The following is an 18,649-nucleotide window of genomic DNA, read 5'->3' on the forward strand; positions in this document are numbered from 1 at the left end:
TGAACTGTTGTGGGAGCAGCTTGACTGTATGGTGCGTAAGACGTGCCCATCAAGCCAATCCAACTTGTGGGAGGTGCTTCAGTAAGCATGGGGTGAAATCTCTTCAGATTACCTCAACAAATTGACAACCAGAATGCCAAAAGTCTGCAAGGCTGTAATTGCTGCAAATGGAGGATTATTTGACGAAAGCAAAGTTTGAAGGACACAATTTATATTTCAATTAAAAATCATTATTTATAACCTTGTCAATGTATATATTTCCTATTCATGGAAAACAAGGACATTTCTAAGTGACCCAAAACTTTTGAACGGTAGTGTATATTGAGCACTTGGTGGCTGCTTTTCCGTCACTCCGCGGTCCAACTCATCCCAAACCATCTCAATTGGGTTGATGTTGGTTGATTGTGGAGACCAGGTCATCTGATGCAGCCCTCCATCACTCTCCTTCTTGGTCAAATAGCTTTTACACGGCCTGGAGGTGTGTTGGGTCATTGTCCTGTTGAAAAACAAAGCGCAAACCAGGTGGGATTGTGTATCGCTGCAGAATGATGTGGTAGCCATGCTGGTTAAGTGTGCCTTGAATTCTAAATAAATTACAGACAGTGTCACCTTCAAAGCATCCCCACACCATCACACCTCACGGTGGGAACCACAGATGAGGAGATCATCCATTCACCCACTCTGCATCTCACAAAGATACGGCGGTTGGAACCAAAAATCTCAGATTTGGACTCATCAGACCAAAGGACAGATTGCCACTGGTCTTAATGTCCATCACTTCTTGTTGGTGTCCTTTAGTAGTGGTTTCTTTACAGCAATTCAACCCTGAAGGCCTGATTCACGCAGCCTCCTCTGAACAGTTGATGTTGAGATGTGTCTGTTACTTGAACTACGTAAAGCATTTATTTGTGCTGCAATTTCTGAGGCTGGTAATGAATGTATCCTTTGCAGCAGAGGTAACTCTGGGTCATCCTTTCCTGTGGCGGTCCTCATGAGAGCCAGTTTCATCATAGTGCTTGATGGTTTTTGCAACTGCACTTGAAGAAAGTTCTTGAAATCTTCTGGACTGACTGATCTTCGTGTCTTACAGTAATGATGGACTGTCATTTCTCTTTGCTCATTTGAGCTGTTCTTGACATAATATGGACTTGGTCTTTTACCAAATAGGGCTATCTTCTGTATACCACCCCTACCTTGTCACAACACAACCTATTGGCTCAAACACATTAAGAAGGAAAGAAACTCCTCAAATTAACTGTTAACAAGGCACACCTGTTAATTGAAATGCATTCCAGGTGACTATCTCATGAAGCTGGTTGAGAGAATGCCAAGAGTGTGCAAAGCTGTCATCAAGGCAAAGGGTGACTGCTTTGAAGAATCTCAAATATATATTTTTTATTTTATTTGTTGAACAGTTTTATGGTTACTACATGATTCCACGTGTTATTTCATAGTGTTGATGTTTTCACTATTATTCTACAATGTAGAAAATAGTAAAAATAAATAAAAACCCTTGAATGAGTAGGTGTGTCCAAACTTTGACTGGTACTGTATGTGCAGTTGAAATTTGGCCATAGAATCAATATCTATTTTCACCTTTCATTCAGCACGTAAAATGCACCTGATTTCAACATCCGTAAAATATGTATTTTCAGCGTCCACAAAATAAAAAATGTCAGATGTCCAGAAAATTAGTATTTTCAACATCCGGAAAATACGTATTTTCTAAGTCTGTAAAATACGTATTTTCTACGTCCGTAAAATATGTATTTTCACATCCAGAATATATGTATTTTTAACGTCCACAAAATACGTATTTGCGATGTTTAGAAAAGGCTTATTTTCGATATCCGGAAAATTTGTATTTTCGACATCTGGAAAATATGTATTTGTTACGCCTGGAAAATACGTCTTTCACTTTTCATTCTGCACCTAAAATGCACCTGACGTCGACATCTGGAAAATACATCTAAGACATATTTGCAACATATTTTGCTTACTGGGAAAATCGCTTCATGGAGTTTAGTTTAGTCAGCTTTTTGACATTGACTCTCTTCCTTCATGGGTTGATCTGAAACTGAACAGGACAGGTAAAACAACTTCCTTTAAGAGTACATCATATTTATTTCACTTATCAAATGTTTTCCGATCAGAGCAGATGAAGGAGAGGACGTAAAAGGAGGAATCCATGAGCTATTGAGATGTATCCCAAATATCAACGGTTTTCTTCCTCTCTGATTGGATTCCAGTCATCTTTAGGTTGCCCGAGCTCGCTTTTGATATGACAAGAGGGGTTCGAGTTAACGGAGGGGAGGGGTCTGAGGGTGGAGTAAAGAAAAATACAAAGACAATCCTCACCAAACGCCATCTTGAAACTGTGGCACTGGTCACAGAAGAGGGAAACGTTGAGGATACTGCACGCATGGGAAAATGCTGTACTGACGTGCTTGTCTTGGATACGCTCATGACTTGACAGCAGCCGTGTTGACAAAACGAATTAACTGTTGATCTCATGTGTTTCCCAACGACGTTACTGATTAAATCTTGGTTGTTCCAAAGCTGCAATTGGATACGATTTTTACAGACACTGGTTGCCAGCTTTTACCGTATGCATAACTAGCTCGCAAAAGTCAACGGACAGAACACGTTGCAATCCATTGGGAAGGGAAAATGCAATGTCTCTGGAATCGGATTATGCGCTAGCATAACGTTAACGTTACATTTTGGAAGGTGAAGACAGCGTTGTGAGGACCAAGAAATGAGATGTATCAAATATAACGTTAGTCCACTACATGTGGTGTATTGAAACGTCTTATTTAGCTAACGTTAGATAATTTACGATAACTAGACAACTAAGTAATTTAAACTACCTGACGCTAGCTAACGTACACATTTTTAAGATTCAGGTTTAATTAGCTATGTTCCATGGTATTGTTTCTAAATTTACCTAGTTTAGTCTTATTAGGTCAAATAACAATGTTGAACAATTGGAAATCGTTAGTAATATTGCTAGCTACTAGTAGTACTGTAACATGCTAACTAACGTTTAGATGGGTCGTTAGACCAACCTGCAACAAGTCAGTCAATAGCTATGTTTTTTTTAAACCATTTTGTAGTCTAGCTAGCTACACAAGTATCACTTCTTCCATATTTGTGGGCATATTTCGTCAGGACCTTCAACTGTGTAACGTAGTAGCTGGCCAGTGGATCTTTTGGAGTGGGTCTTCTCAACAAACACCTGTCAGCTGGAAAGTCAGTGTCAATACCACAACATGTTGTTGACAATACTAGCTTGCAAACTAGCTGGCTAGTTACGTTAGTCTTTTTTTTAATTGATTTTTTTTAGCTTTTTGCACAGACCTTCATAACACACAGTGGAGGAGCAAACCTTTGCAGCTGTGTGTTGTGTTTATTTCCCGGAAATAAAAAGGATTTCAATTGGATTGAAAATGGGAGCCGCTAGCGAGCTGGCGTTCGCTGTTTTTCTCATCTCGTTGTCCTCAGGTGGGTGGATATCTGTTGGTAAAATAACTGGCATGTATGGTTGTGTTAGAAATACTGTACACAGTCGATGATAAAATGCGCCTTGGCCTTTGACAGTGACACTTGCCTCGTTTTAAAGTTTATTACACTTTGCTTGAACAGAGAGACGAAACAAATGGGATTTCTCACTAACAAGTATGCTGACACCTGTAATGTAAAAAGGCAATTTGTTGCATGGAAAACAGGCTGTGCAACAGCGGTAGTAGTGATTGAATACTTTAATGCACTTGGGTGTCTTCTCAGTCAGGGCCAAGTACAAGTGGGAAGGTATCTGTTGATTGATGATGTAAGAGGAATCACTGTGTGTGGATATACCTGGAATATGCCTTTTCCTCCGTGTGTGCAGCATTACATTTCCAGTGCACCAAGACCACTGAAAAAAAAACAAAAAAAACATGAAGAAGCATCCATGGAACTAGCCGTAAACCACATAAGAGGCAATCTTACCAATTTGTGGAGTGTTAGGGGTCAAATTGAAACTTTGGTTATTGTGTTATACTTTGTATTCTATGTCATATTTTTGTATTCTATGTCATATAGAAAAGCTTCTCAGGAAAACACAACACTTTATTTCATGAGGATAGGACTTATCGTTGCTGAGATCTTATTTTCAAGTGATCGGAAAAGGTCGAAAGGTTGTGGACTGGTCAATGTTAATCCCTAGTCAATAATGGCACTAAATCGCCTGTCTGGATCCTTTACATTCAACATGTTTTTTTCCCAATAAGATAGGGTGGTCATATTGTTATGACATTTTTAGGGCTGGTGTAGAACAGAGATGATTCAAGTAAATTGTATTAAATGCAATGTTATGCAAATGTTGCACCTAATATGCAAATGAGGCAGTACGGCATACATAATTACAGTAACATAAGACCAATCATTTAAGGTAGGTTGGTCATATTAACAAATGATCATGCTTTATGCAAAACTGAGATCGTGTAACAATATGAACCAATTTATGGCATTAGAATGCAACTTTTTATACTACTTTATGCAAGGTATATACGTAACATGCTAATTAGTATGTACAGAACGTGAGAGATACAGCATGTTAAGCTCACTATTTAAAATAAAATGGTAATATTGTTAACATATATTGATGTTTTATGCAGAACTGGGAGGTTGTAACAATTTAATATAGCAATATATATATATATTTTTTTAAATTGGGAATTGTAACACTACATTCACTTAAATGTTTTTTTTTTTTTTTTACGCTTCTGCTCTTACACCTTTTTAAGCTAGACACATCAAACAAACTTTAAAAATGATTACGTGGATGCATGTGTGTGCATATTTATGGTAGCAGTCAAATGTTTGGACACACCTACTCATTCAAGGGTTTTTCTTTATTTTATTATTTACTAAGAAATCATGCTATGAAATAACACATGGAGTCATGTAGTAATCAAAAAAGTGTTAAACAAATCAAAATATATTGTATATTTGAGATTCATCAAAGCAGCCACCCTTTGCCTTGATGACAGCTTTACACACTCTTGGCATTCTCACAACCAGCTTCATGAGGTAGTCACCTGGAATGCATTTCAATTAACAGGTGTGCCTTGTTAAATTGTGGAATTTCTTTCCTTCTTAATGTGTTTGAGCCAATCAGTTGTGTTGTGACAAGGTAGGGGTGGTATACAGAAGATAGCCCTATTTGGAAGACCAAGTCCATATTATGTTAAGAACAGCTCAAATAAGCAAAGAGAAACGGCAGTCCATCATTACTTTAAAACATGGTCAGTCAATCCGGAAAATGTCAAAACTTTCAGAGTTTCTTCAATTGCAGTCGGGAAAAACCATCAAGCGCTATGATGAAACTGGCTCTCATGAGGACCGCCACAGGAAAGAAAGATGCAGAGTTACCTCTGCTGCAAGGGATAAGTTCAGTAGAGTTACCAGCCCAAATAAATGCTTCACAGAGTTAAAGTAACAGACACATCTCAACATCAACTGTTCAGAGGAGACTGTGTGAATCAGGCCTTTGTGGTGGAATTGCTGCAAAAAAAACGGTACCTCCTGTATATAGCCTCGCTGTTGTTATTTTACTGCTGCTCTTTAATTGTTTATTAATTTGATTTTGTATCTAATTTTTACCTAACACTTATTTTTCTTAACTGCGTTGTTGGTTAAGGGCTTATAAGTAAGCATTTCACTGTAAGGCATTTCACCTGTTGTATTCAGCGCATGTGACAAATAACATTTGATTTGGTTTAAATCTGTTTAACACTTTTTTTAGTTACTACATGATTCCATATTGTGTTATTTAATAGTTGTGATGTCTTCACTATTATTCTACAATGTAGAAAATAGTATAAAAAAAATAATAAAGAAAAACCCTTGAATGAGTAGGTGTGTCCAATCTTTTGACTGGTACTCTATGCATGTATTTATAAAACCTGAATGTTTTATTTCATATTATGAGGCATGTCTTATTTTGCTTCAAAGCTAGGCCTATTGCCAATTTAAATAGGCAAAATCTGACAATGGAAACTGGGAAGCAATTATTTTATAAAGACTTCACACGAGTTTCAAGTTTGAGGAAGCTTACAATTTATCCAACCATTTCCACTGTTCTGCGTGCCACTAATGATTTTCATATGCACATTTCCGTGGAACAAATCATTGCCTATATCTTCGCCACACACCCCTCTTCTTCTTGTCACAACATTTCAAAGCTGCAATATGTAATTATTTGGGCTACCTGACCAAATTCACATAGCGATGTAAATATAATAGATATGTCATTCTCATTGAAAGCAAGTCTAAGAAGCGATAGATCTGTTCTATGTGCACTATTTCTATGCTTCCTGTTTATTTTTGTTGCATCTTTTAACTTTTTGTACACCAGCTGCAAATACAATATTTTTGGTTATTGAAAAGACATTTCACAGCTTAGTGCACCTTTTTAAAATTATACTCAAGTCACATTTTCAAACACATTTTTGATGCTTGTCACTGACAGCCGCAACTCAATAATCAGCTAGGCCTATTGCCACGCACGCTGCCCTAATTGCGGACTTCCCAAATAAGTATAGGCCTACGAGCTTGTGATTTGAGACAATACACCGTTTTTGTTTTTTAATAAGCTAATGCTTCTCGATTCCTCTGCGGCTAAGTCATGCTTTCTGGTAAAGTATTTTGAATAATATTATTTATTTTTGCATATTTATTTCATATCAACAGAAGCCAAAGGCACAATCCTAGTCATATTAGCAACCCATCCTAGTTATTGCATCTTTAGATTCACTGTTTTTGTAAGTTTCTAACAGATATTTTAATATCTGTCACATATGGAAGCACCATCAGGTGCGCTGTTTAGAATGGTGTTTTCCCGCAAATTGCATTTTGGCAAATGTTTCAAAATAATGTTTTATTGTTTATTACATGAGTTGCATGTTCTGTTAAGATGCGTTACCATAATTTAAATGCGATTTCTGTCATTCTGAACACCGTGGGTGGACGCCCTAATTAACTGACTTGCCTAGTTAAATAAAGGTTAAATACATTTTTTTTTTAAATGGGTTATGCTCCCAATGGCCGGTTAATTTAAATCTCCCCGGGTCACGTTGTTCGGCGCCACGTTTTCCTAACCGAAACCCTGATACAGCCACTGCAGAGCAGCGCTGCCTCTTGCACAGAGCGTTACCTAAGCGAACGGCGTCAAGCCAACATACTCCCTCATACAGCTAGCTAGCTAGCATCTTGTCATGAGAACAGGTGGCAACATGTGAATTTTGACTTCTCTGACACCGCATACACCAAAATGTAGATACAAAGCTCTACTTTGTAACCTGTTTTTTAGTGTCTTTTGAAAACATCTGAATGACCGAAGCGAAAAAACGACAACATATAACCTTATATTTCACGTCCAAGGACGTCTGTTGACCGTAAAACACCCTCAGAACGTTCCCATACTTGTTGGCAATACAATGTCACATTAATCTTACTCTGGAAGAGTGAGTAATACCTACGGCAAAGAACAAATATGAGCACAGGGGTTTCATGAAGGCTGTCCCACAGATTTGACCGTTTTCAGCAAGGCACTTTACATTTGGGCTCATCGCGTAAATAAAACGTATATTATTGTGATTTTTATATTAGATATTATGGTTAACTTCCACGTTCATGTTTTCAAATGATTTTATGTATTTTAACGACCAAATTTAGTGAAAGTGCATTTGATTACGCATAGCGCCCGTTGTTTGTCCTGTCACCTAACACCCTCCATTTTGCCAGCTGAGTACCCACTGTCAATATATGGTATCTTAGATGGGAAATACCATCCTGAACTGTACTGTTTTGTCATACTGTGGCATCCCATAACCTCAAGGCCTATACTGGAAATGCAAAATAAATCCATAAATGAGAAAAGGTGCCATACCGATCTTAATGTAAAGTTATTTTAAGTTGGTCCTCATTCCATTGGCGTTTATATGTTTTTTTCTGGTGGTGGTGGGCCTCGTGCATCTTTGTCTCATTTAATGAAAACTACAACTTGCTGACTTGAGACTATATGGAATTAAATGCAGAATCCTCATTGGGGAGCAAGCTGCCTAGATAATCCTGTATGCTGTCTGCGTTTGAAAGCTGATGCTGCCCTTACAGTTGGTCGGTCAAGCAGTGTTTCCCCTATTTTCATTTAGCAGCCGAGACTCTCTTTTAAAGGGATAGTCATTGGCTCAATGACTGGAAGTCTATGCGAACAGCTACCCCTGCTACCTTTGCCACCACTGCTGAAAAAAAATCCTAGGGGAAACACTGTCAAGGTTATATTTTCAAGGTTTGATGACATGCAAAAGTACAAACTATTCTGGCCAATTTACACATTTACATTGTTTAATCTACATCTTTCGTTCTGTGTTAAACCTGAATATCTGTCTCTGAACGTGGGCGTCTGTATACTGAAGTGAGTAGGAATTATGAGGACAGTAGATATGCATACCCTAGACCCTGAAGAAAGTAACTGCGGTGTGATGCTCAATAAAGAATTCAAACGGTGTAGCCTCAAACAGTCCTTTGATTCTGATTTGGGACAAAGGCCCATGTTGAGGTTGATCCTCTTTAAAACAAGGCTAAAGAGGTTAGGCTACACAGCCATATGCTGGGGGTAAAGTAGCTCTAGCCGCTTAAACCCTCAGCTCAAAAATGTGTAATGACTTATGTTGGCTTCAGCCAAACAACAGCACTATAATTGAATCGCACTCATCTTGACATGTCATGTACAGTAATACAGACATGCTCTGCTGGACTGTAGATTTGTTACTAAAACTGAAACCAAACTCCGCTCTGACTGACTGAAGTGGTTGAGGTTTGGTGTCCTCGGTGTGGAATAATAAGCCGCTCAAATGCTGTCGCTCGCCTGCCCATGGCCCATTCCTGGTTATGGGCCAGGCTTTGGATCCGGTTCAGGTTACCTGCTGCCTCGAGAGTCTGGACTTGGGTTCAAATAGTATTTGAAATCACTCAAGCCTAATCTGTGTTTGATTAAGCTTGCCTGGTGCATCAGGGCCAATGGGATAGTCCCCTAAGTGCAATTTCATATACTCCAGGCAGGCTCAAGTTAACACTCAAAGCATTCTCAAGAGACCAAATACTATTTGAACCCAGGTCTGCTAGCGTCCCTCGGAGTCACCAGTCTCCAGGGAACCCTGGAGGCCCCAGAGCGGAGCCCAGGCATTCCTCACCGTGTCAGTTAGTGAAAAAGAGCATGCTCCCACCCCCTCCAGGGCTCATGTTGACACTGTCAACTACCAGCAACCCAAACCAGACTAGAGAAATGATGAAGCCAGACAGATGTAGCAGGCCCTTCCCCGCACAGGCTCCATTAGGTCCAGGCTTCAGGATGGATGGATGGATGGCACAGCTGGAGAACATCTCCTTAGTTTTGGCTAGCTCAGTTTTTGAGAAGCAAGGGGAGTATTCACATGTCCAAAAATGTTGAACTCGTTCAAAACTTTTACAATTTGTTATTTGGGTTAAGCTCTTTCTCTCATCTGCAATATTTTGGTCGCTCACAGTTTAAGGAGCTGCTGGAGTTGACTGGTACTGTGTTCCAGTTTCCTTCTTGTGTCCTTCCTGAATAATTAGGGCCCTATAAAATCTGTGATGCGGAATCCAGACATTAAAACTGAATTCAACAATATTCAAAAATGTATTGAATTTAATAGGAAAACCACCAAGCCGAGATCTACCGCCTATAATTTTTTTTTAACATGACTTAAGAAATGTAAGCCTGTGCAATATTAACAAATTAAAACAGTAATGTAGCAATGAGGTTTGTGCAGTAATCTGTAGACTATAAACTATACATTATCACCGCATATTGGCTTTGCTTGAACTGTCCTGCCAATGCATTGTTGTTCAGCCATTTTTGAAAATTATATTTGAGGTAGGCTATATTTGAAACACAGCTAAGTGAGCATACATTTTAAATAATTGTATTTTTTATTTTACTGGGCTGATGGTGCCTGCATCTGATGGTCATTCATTCTCAGCAGAGGTAGAGAGTCGCAGACTGAGTGTCCGCCTCTCAACATCCCTCCGCTCTCCCTTTCCTCCACTGACACTGACCAAAAAGGGGCACCGTCTTCCAGATGATGGCAACTGGAGTCGCACAGGCATTTTTTCTGCCTCATGCACAAATTAATGTCGCTACGCCTATGAACAGAGAAAGTGAAATATCCCAAGATATTAACAAAGACCCAAGCCGCTAATAATAACAACAACGCAAGCCTATAGATGCTCATTCATTACTGCTGCAGTGCTTGTTGTAGCACAGAGTGGAAATAGGAAGAACGTGCATTTTTACGGCTTTTAAAAGTGTTGAAATCAAAGTGTTGACAGTGCTGAGTAGCAACTTAAACATGAACTCATAAAAACAGCATCTCTTTGCTGTATTCGTTGACTGTCTCTGCAGTCATGGTTTTAAACATTTTGAAATATCACAATATCAACTTTGCTGTAGCTTCCTTTTAATGCCTGCTACGTTACTGCAGACACGATCATCTGAGCCATCCGATTGGCAAGTGGTAGGCCTATAGTGCACATGATTTTCTCTCTGGGCCCGCCGGGAAGGCAGGGTTTTTGTACCTTCAGACACATGAAGTGGTTCAAAATGGCAACAGTTCGCCTACCTGGCGCGCAGGACATCTGAATCGGGTGTATCTACCGCCAACAGCCCGAGACTAATACAAAAAAATAGGAACACAAGGATTTGTGTTTTTTTACAAAAATGTTCTGGTGATCGTCTAGGAATGCCTTGGAGATTGACCAGTCGATCATTAGGCCCTAATCTATGACTGGGCAGGGGCGCAGCCATGGGTGGGCCTGGGAGGGCATAGATCCACACACTTGGGAGCAAGGCACACCCTCTGGGGAGCCAGGTCCAGCCAGTCGGCATGAGTTTTTTCCCCCCCACAAAACAGCATAATTACAGACAGAAATACTCCTCAGTTTCATCAGCTGTCCGTGTGGTTGGTCTCAGACGATCCTGCAGGTGAAGAAGTTGGACGTGGAGCTCCTTGGGTCGCGTGGTTACACGTGGTCTGTGGTTGTGAGGTTGGTTGGACGTACTGCCAAGTTCTCTAAAGCGACATTGGAGGCGGCTTACAGAAATTAACATTCGATTCCCTATCAACAGCTCTGGTGGACATTCCTGCAGTCAGCATGCCAATTTACATGCTCCCTCAACTTGACAACTGTGGCATTGTGTTGTGTAACAAAACTGCACATTTTAGAGTGGCCTTGTATTGTCCCCAGCACAAGGTGCACCTGTGTAATGATCATGCTGTTTAATCAGCTTCTTGGTATGCCACACCTGTCAGGTGGATGGATTATCTTGGCAAAGGAGAAATGCTCACTAACAGGGATGTAAACAAATTTGTGCACAAAAATTGAGAGAAATAAGCTTTTTGTACGGAACATTGTATGGAACATTTCTGGGATCTTTTACTTCAGCTCATGAAACATGGGACCACCACTTTGTTGCGTTTATATTTTTGTTCAGTATAGAACCGTCTTGAACGGGAAAGATGCACTTCCCATATTCTGTCAATTGGCGGAGTTACACCCACTTATTGGCAAGATAAAATCTGTGAACCCTTTGGAATTACATGGATTTCTGCATAAATTGGTCATCAAATTTGATCTGATCTTCATCTAAGTCACAACAATAGACAAATATAGTGTGCTTAAACAAATAACACACATTTTTTCCTTCTCTATATTAAATACATAATTTAAACGTTCACAGTGTAGGTTGGAAAAAGTATGTGAACCCCCTAGGCTAATGACTTCTCCAAAATTGGAGTCAGCAAACCTGGAGTCAAGTCAATGAGACAAGATTGGAGAGGTTGATTAGAGCTGCCTTGTCCTATAAAAAATCCTCACAAAATTTGAGTTTGCTATTCACAAGAAACATTGCCTGATGTGAACCATGCCTCGAACAAAAGAGATCTCAGAAGACCGTCAGATTAAGAACTGTTGACTTGCATAAAGCTGGAAAGGGTTACAAAAGTATCTCTAAAAGCCTTCAGTCCACAAATTGTCTCTACATGGAGAGAGTTCAGCACTGTTGCTACTCTCCCTAGGAGTGGCCGTCCTGCAAAGATGACTGCAAGAGCACAGCGCAGAATGCTCAATGAGGTTAAGAAGAATCTTAGAGTGTCAGCTAAAGACTTAAAGAAATCTCTGGAACATGCTAACATCTCTGTTGACATATGATGATATGTAGAACACCAAACAAGAATGGTGGTCATGGGAAGAAGCCACTGCTGTCCAAAAAAACCTGCATGTCGGAAGTTTGCGAAAGTGCACCTGGATGTTCCACAGCGCTTCTAGCAAAATATTATGTGGACAGATGAAACTGCAGTTGAGTTGTCATTTTGCAGTTTATCAAGACGTTTTGCAGGAGAATGTAAGGCGATCTGTCCTCTAATTGAAGCTCAAGAGAAGTTGGGTGATGCAACTGGACAAGGACCCAAAACACAGAAGTAAATCAACAACAGAAGAAAATACGCCTTCTGAATTGAGATGCTGTGGCATGACCTCGAGAGAGCAGTTCACACCAGGCATCCCAAGAATATTGCTCAACTGAAACAGTTTTGTAAAGAGGAATGGTCCAAAATTCCTCCTGACCGTTGTGCAGGTCTTATCCGCAACTACAGAAAACGTTTGCTTGAGGTTATTGCTGCCAAAGGAGGTTCAACCAGTTATTAAATCCAAGGGTTCATATAATTGTATAATTGTTGTGTTCAATAAAGACATGAAAACGTATAATTGTTTGTTATTAATTTAAGCAGACTGTTTGTGACCTAGATGAAGATCAGATCACATTTTTATAACTAATTTATGCAGAAATCCAGATATTTACAAAGGGTTCCCATACTTTTTCTTGCCACTGTATGTAATGTACACAATGGTATGATGTGTATGGTAAGACGTGTGCATAATTAGGCTGAGGTTACCGTTAGTAAACCATGCATTTCACTTTCAGCCCACTGCATTTTTCTCAGCGCTCAGGACTCGGGAGGCCTGAAGTAAAAAGGGCTTAGTCCTAAGTGTAATTAATGTGTCCTGCAGATGTTGCCTTATGCTTCACAGGATTGCAGTAGTCTAGACAGACTGGCTGCTCAGCGTACGGGCCTTGCTTAGATCCAGGCTGATTAAAACTGGTTGTTCTACATTTATCATGTTCTTGTTTCAAGTCTCTCAAGACTCTTTCTTTCCCCTTGCTCTTTTTTGCTCCCGATAAGATTTTTCATGCTTTGCTGTTATCAGGTTTTTTTTTCTTCTGCTCCCTCCCACTGACTCAGCCCCCAAAGCACAAAGGGAAGTCTGTTTTTAGGTAGATGGGTTATATGTGTCTGCTGCTTGTTGAACAGACGGGTTGATTTGCTTCCAGTAGGCTAATGCACACTAAGTTGTTAGAGGGGGACCAATTACTAATAATCATGGCCTATTTAAATACCTATTTGAAAATGTAGGCTTTTCCTGTAGAACGTGAGCACTGTGCAGGGAGGTGTTTTCGAGCTCTGTGGATGAAAGAAGCGACAGAGTACAATAGAGATGCTGGGGAAGACCTTTTTATCAACTAGGCCCCAAGTAGTCCCGAAATGGTCCTCTCGGCTAAATAGTCGTAGCTATAGGTGGTTGTGAGCAGTCATTTGCTTTTACGTGGTTGAATTGCTCTGAAGATAAGCATGGAATTTTACCCTTTTCTCTTCTGGTCATAGATTATTCTTACCACAATTTTCCTCAAGATAATTCCAGACAATTTAGCTAGCTGGGGTTAGTGCCCTTACCCCAACCCCCTGCCCCTACATCCAACACTGCCGAGGATAATTAGCTGTTTAAAATTGTATTTCCTTCCTGTAGAATAAACTGTAAGAATGTACACTATGCACAGAGCTGGTTGTAGCCTATTAGGCTGGCGCAGGGCTCTGGAATATTGGTGCCTGTACAGTAGACTAGTTCATTGGGTGCCCTGAATGCTGTAGCCTTGGCCGTAAGCAAAGCAACTGGCCATCAACAGTATAATTGAAGTGGAGACTGATAGGCTGTCGGACATTCCAGCAAGGATTAAGGGGATTGGATGCTGTTGCTGAGTTTGCTGGTTTTACTGGCCTGTATGGAAAGACTGCAGGCTTTGTGACCGGGTCTGGCTAGCGACTAACCGGTTCAGTGTGCTTTGTTTGAAGTCCGTATCAACTTATCATGAATAGAGAAAGGATTTATATTGAATAACCGATAAGGATACATGAGCCATTTCCAAGTATTGTTAGTTGCTTCTTAACAGTCACTAGAGATGCTGCTCGACATTTTGGCCATAAGTGGCTGATTCCAAGGGTCCAGCGTCCCTCACCCTGTCACAGTAAAGTGATTACACCAGGCAGGCAGAATGGAGAGCAATATTTTTCCTGATGGGCTACAGTGGCACTTCTACTGTATATTATGTAACTGTAACCCAATCCCTGGAAACCAGCCGCATAGGGGCCGCGTGTGTGTGTGTGTGTGTGTGTTGCAGCAGCAGGGTGCACAACCACACGATTCCGCCTGCAGTGAGTCTCCTGTCTCTCCAGTCATTGCATAATGCAAGCTGGCTGATAGTCAGCAGCAACCCTACACTGCAGCAGTTGCAGCTGTGTAGCTAGGCACTCCTGTCCCTCAGCCACATCACAGCGAGAGAAACCAGGCCCAGTGTTTTTCCATAGCTCCTCCTATGTCGTTGATCATGGCAGAACACGGGCACGTGTCATTCAGTGGGTGCAATGTCCAGGATATAGTAGGTATATCCGTCTTCTCAATCGCCAGACTCCGGGTCCTCCACAGCGGCCGTGGTGAGAGACGGGTTCTGTTCTATGCGTTACAGATCTTACTGAACGCTGCATCGACATACTCAAGCTGGTTGTAGTTGTGTCGAACAGTTATTGGGTTGAAGGAGTCAACTGAGTGTAACTGAGTAGTAACAGCTCCCCGGTTGTCAGTAGAACTGTTTAAGGGACCCCTCTCTACGCCCCATATCCTTTTCCTGCCCGTTGTTGTTGTTGGTATTGTAATACGACGACCCGGTACTCTCGGCATCGCCGAGAAGAGAAAGAAAATAAAAACTATTTCTTCAGGCGTCTGCTACTCCGCTTCCTGACACTGCTTTATTTATCTAAACTGGACCCTAGAATGCCTGACGTAAAGGGTTTTCCCTAACGTCACGTGAAAGCATGATGGTCCTGGGAAAAGAAACATCAGGCTATATATAAACTGTGTCAGTACAATTAGTGCTGACTCCGTGGGATCTCAAGCTCTGCAGAAGTAAGCAGTGTTTCAACCACGCAGCTTTAATGGGGCCCGGGTCACTCGTAGGGCACTATATAGGGGAAAGGGTGCTAATTGCGATGCTTTCTGCGTATCAGCTACGAGCCTCGGCAGCTGCTGTGACTCCAACTGTAATTGGCCCAATTTTTCAGTTTGACAAGTCACTCGTCCAGCTAGAACGTTGGTCAACTGCAGAGAACCTGGGTTGTAATTCAGTAGGAACAAAACGCTAGAACAAGAACCAAAGTAACTGAGTGAAACGGGGAGGTAGTACCTGAACTTGTCCAATAAGTATTTCTCAACCCATGCCCACTACTCTCCCCACCAAGCCAGTGCTAAGTGTCGTGAGACCTCTGCACTCTTGCCTTTGGCTAGCTCCAGTACTTTTGGAGGTAAAATCATTACCGTTTCACTTTTTTCCATTCCTGTACACTGGCAGCATTGCCTGAGGGGAGGTTACCTGAAGGCTTGGTAAGCTGAACATGAAATTAATTCTGGACTGATCTACACTCCAGCTACTGAGAAATATTAGCGACGCTTGCAGAAACTGGCTAGCCTGAGAGCCTACCTGTGGAATCGAATACTTTTTTTTCTTTTTCAAAAGAACCATATTTCCGACCTCAACACCTGTCTTTTAAGGACAGTCACCCCTGCCAGTCCCTCACAGAGTGGTACGTGCTAGATACCAAGTCCCCGAGTTGAGGCTCTTAACTTCTCTCGTCTCTTAGTTCCATCTACGTTATGGCCTCAGTCAGTTACTTCTAAATCAGAAAGGAAAGGTAAAGGCAGCAGCCAACACTCTGTTAAAACCCTTCTTCAGGTTCTCCCGAGTGGCGCAGCGGTCTAAGGCACTGCATCACTAGTGCTTGAGGCGTCACTACAGACCCGGGTTCGATCCCAGGCTGTGTCGCAGCCGGCCGCAACTGGGAGACCCATGAGGCGGCGCACAATTGGGCCCTGCGTCGCCCGGGTTAGGGGAGGGTTTGGAGCATGCACGCTGACTTTGGTCGCCAGTTGTACGGTGTTAAGCGAGCAGTGTGTCAAGAGTCAGTGAGGCTTGGCAGGGTTGTGTTTCGGGGGGACGCACGGCTCTGGACCTTCGCCTCTCCCGAGTCCGTACGGGAGTTACAGCAATGGGACAAGACTGTAACTACCAATTGGATGTCATGAAATTGGGGAGAAAAAGGAGTAAAAATACATTCTTCACTCCAGTTTATCCTGGAGTGACCCCTGAAATCAGTCCTCTGTAAAGGCTGGTGTAATGTTGTACTCTGGGAGCGACTGAATTAGTGACTCACTCTGGCGATTTCTCAAATGAATTCCCTTTCACTCCTTCTTAGCGCTGGGCATCATCACGAGAACAGGGATAGTTTTTTTTTCTAAGGGTAAAGATGCACCCAGCTTGAAGCAATTCTGTGTGGAGTGTATTTGCGTTCTGTAGGCCAATCTCTCACAAAATCAACAAGCGAATCGTCAATAATCATTATTCATTAGGATATTTGCTCTGTGTCTTTGTGCCAATTTAATATTCTTGCAAGATTCCAACATCATAACCTACGGTCTCTGAACAAACGCATCCCAGCTAATCATTTTAATCTCTGCTTACGGCAGTTAGTAAATGATTTATTTAATTTCGTCAACGACATGAGCAATTCCACCCTGTGCTATGACTATGCCAAGTGTTTAATGAATAGTTTGGTTTACACACACACAGCAGTACAGGAGGTCCCCCATGCAGGGCCGGTTCCTGACGTAAGAGACATTTCTGTGAGGTTAAGGAACTCAGTCAGGGTCTCAACTTACTGTTGAGAGTAAGAATAATAGAATAGACAAAGTGCAATTTCGAAATGTGGTTGTGTATCAGCAGTTTTTCTCTTATGTCACTCAATTAGCCATGTCGACTAACAATTTTTAGATTGGTAGTTAGTCTGGCCAGCTATCCAAACTTGTATTAATCATGGTCGAATACCAACCGGGCACCTGCCCAGGGGCTATGATCTCTAGGGGGGCCACATTGATTTTGTTAGTCATTCTCATTCAGATATTATAAAATTACAAAATGTGTAGAATTGCCTCAAATCTTCAGATGCTGCTCTCTCTCACGCTCTCTCTCTCTCCTCTCACTATCGCTCTCTCGCCCATCCATCCATGCTGCCTGTCTGTCTCTCAGACCTGTCTGTCTCTCAGAGCCACTGGACTGAGCGGAGCCCTTTAACTCTGAAATGCTCCGGGCCTCAAGCTCATATGATTACCTTCTCAGTCCCAGCATCGCCTTTTGGCTTCAGGACAGGCAGCAAGTCAGGCAGGCAGGGTGTCGGGGAGCCTTTGGTGAAGCTGCCAAGTACAGACTCACTCCCTGTACTGCAGTCCACCAGCTTGCCAGTCAGTCAGTGTGCTGTACATAAAAGGCAATGGCCCTGTCTATCTAAACCACGACCATTGGATTGCGTTTAGGTTGAGTGGGGAATGAGAGGTCGTCTGGTGGGCAATGTTCACTTTGCATCTGCTTGTCCTGAAGGTAGCCAATGAATGTTCTCTCAACCTTCATTGATGTTTATACTGTGGGCATGTTTCAGTACATCTGAGGACAAAGATGTTCTCCAAGCTAGAAATGGAGGGCACTCAGGGCAGAGTGATAGTTAGGCTACACTCTGAGCAGGAGGCAAATCAGAGTTAGCATTGTTGTGAGCAGCGCTGGTCTCTCTCCATGTACAGTAGTAGTACCACCATGTCTTCTGTAGCGCAACGACTTCTGTATATTGACATTTCCCCCGACATTGTGTCATCTTAACACTTTCAACGACAGCTCCTTCTAACACGGGATCATGAGTTGACAGAGGTTTGCGGTTTAGCTCATTGTAAACCTGTGGTGAGGGATGTTTTTGTTAAGTCTGAATGCCTGGCTCTCGAGTGTTGTTTTGGCTAACCACAAAAAACCAGCTCCGATTATGATGAGGCTTGAAACCATATGGTTCCTCCAGGCTATTTTCGCAAAAGTGTTGTGACTATTCTGTTACATGCTTTGTGGATTACATTCATTCCGGCGGATGACTTTGGTTAAACAGAAGGATGAACTACTTTCATTGAAAACATGTCACGCGTATCTGTTCTGTTCAACAGAGGCTTGTGGTTAGGAATGGTTTGGGTTTAAACAGTGAGCCTGGACTGCAGTCACTCTTGAGTTCTTCCTCTGAACTTCAATCTCTGGATATTAGGTTTATAAACTGTTTGGTTTATTTTCAGGCTGTTTGTTTTATTGCTGCCTGTTTATTCTGTTGAATGTTTATTC

At 41.6% G+C, this 18,649-nt stretch overlaps 1 protein-coding gene across 2 annotated transcripts in view; it reads left to right on the forward strand.

Annotated features, from left to right (window-relative positions):
* The first annotated feature begins 2,353 nt into the window (after positions 1-2,353).
* The window catches only part of LOC110527542 (activin receptor type-2A), a 41,102-nt gene continuing 24,806 nt past the window's right edge, over positions 2,354-18,649 (forward strand). The window contains exon 1 of one of the 2 annotated variants that reach the window (XM_036983027.2): positions 2,354-3,504. In XM_036983027.2, coding sequence (XP_036838922.1) covers positions 3,450-3,504 — 55 coding nt within the window. In that variant the 5' untranslated portion in view covers positions 2,354-3,449. The remainder of the gene's footprint in view (positions 3,505-18,649) is intronic. The other variant, XM_036983026.2, reaches the window with a different exon arrangement.

This window comes from Oncorhynchus mykiss, chromosome 7 (assembly GCF_057628025.1).
Source record: "Oncorhynchus mykiss isolate SJ-2025 chromosome 7, ASM5762802v1, whole genome shotgun sequence".
Lineage (NCBI taxonomy): Eukaryota > Metazoa > Chordata > Actinopteri > Salmoniformes > Salmonidae > Oncorhynchus > Oncorhynchus mykiss.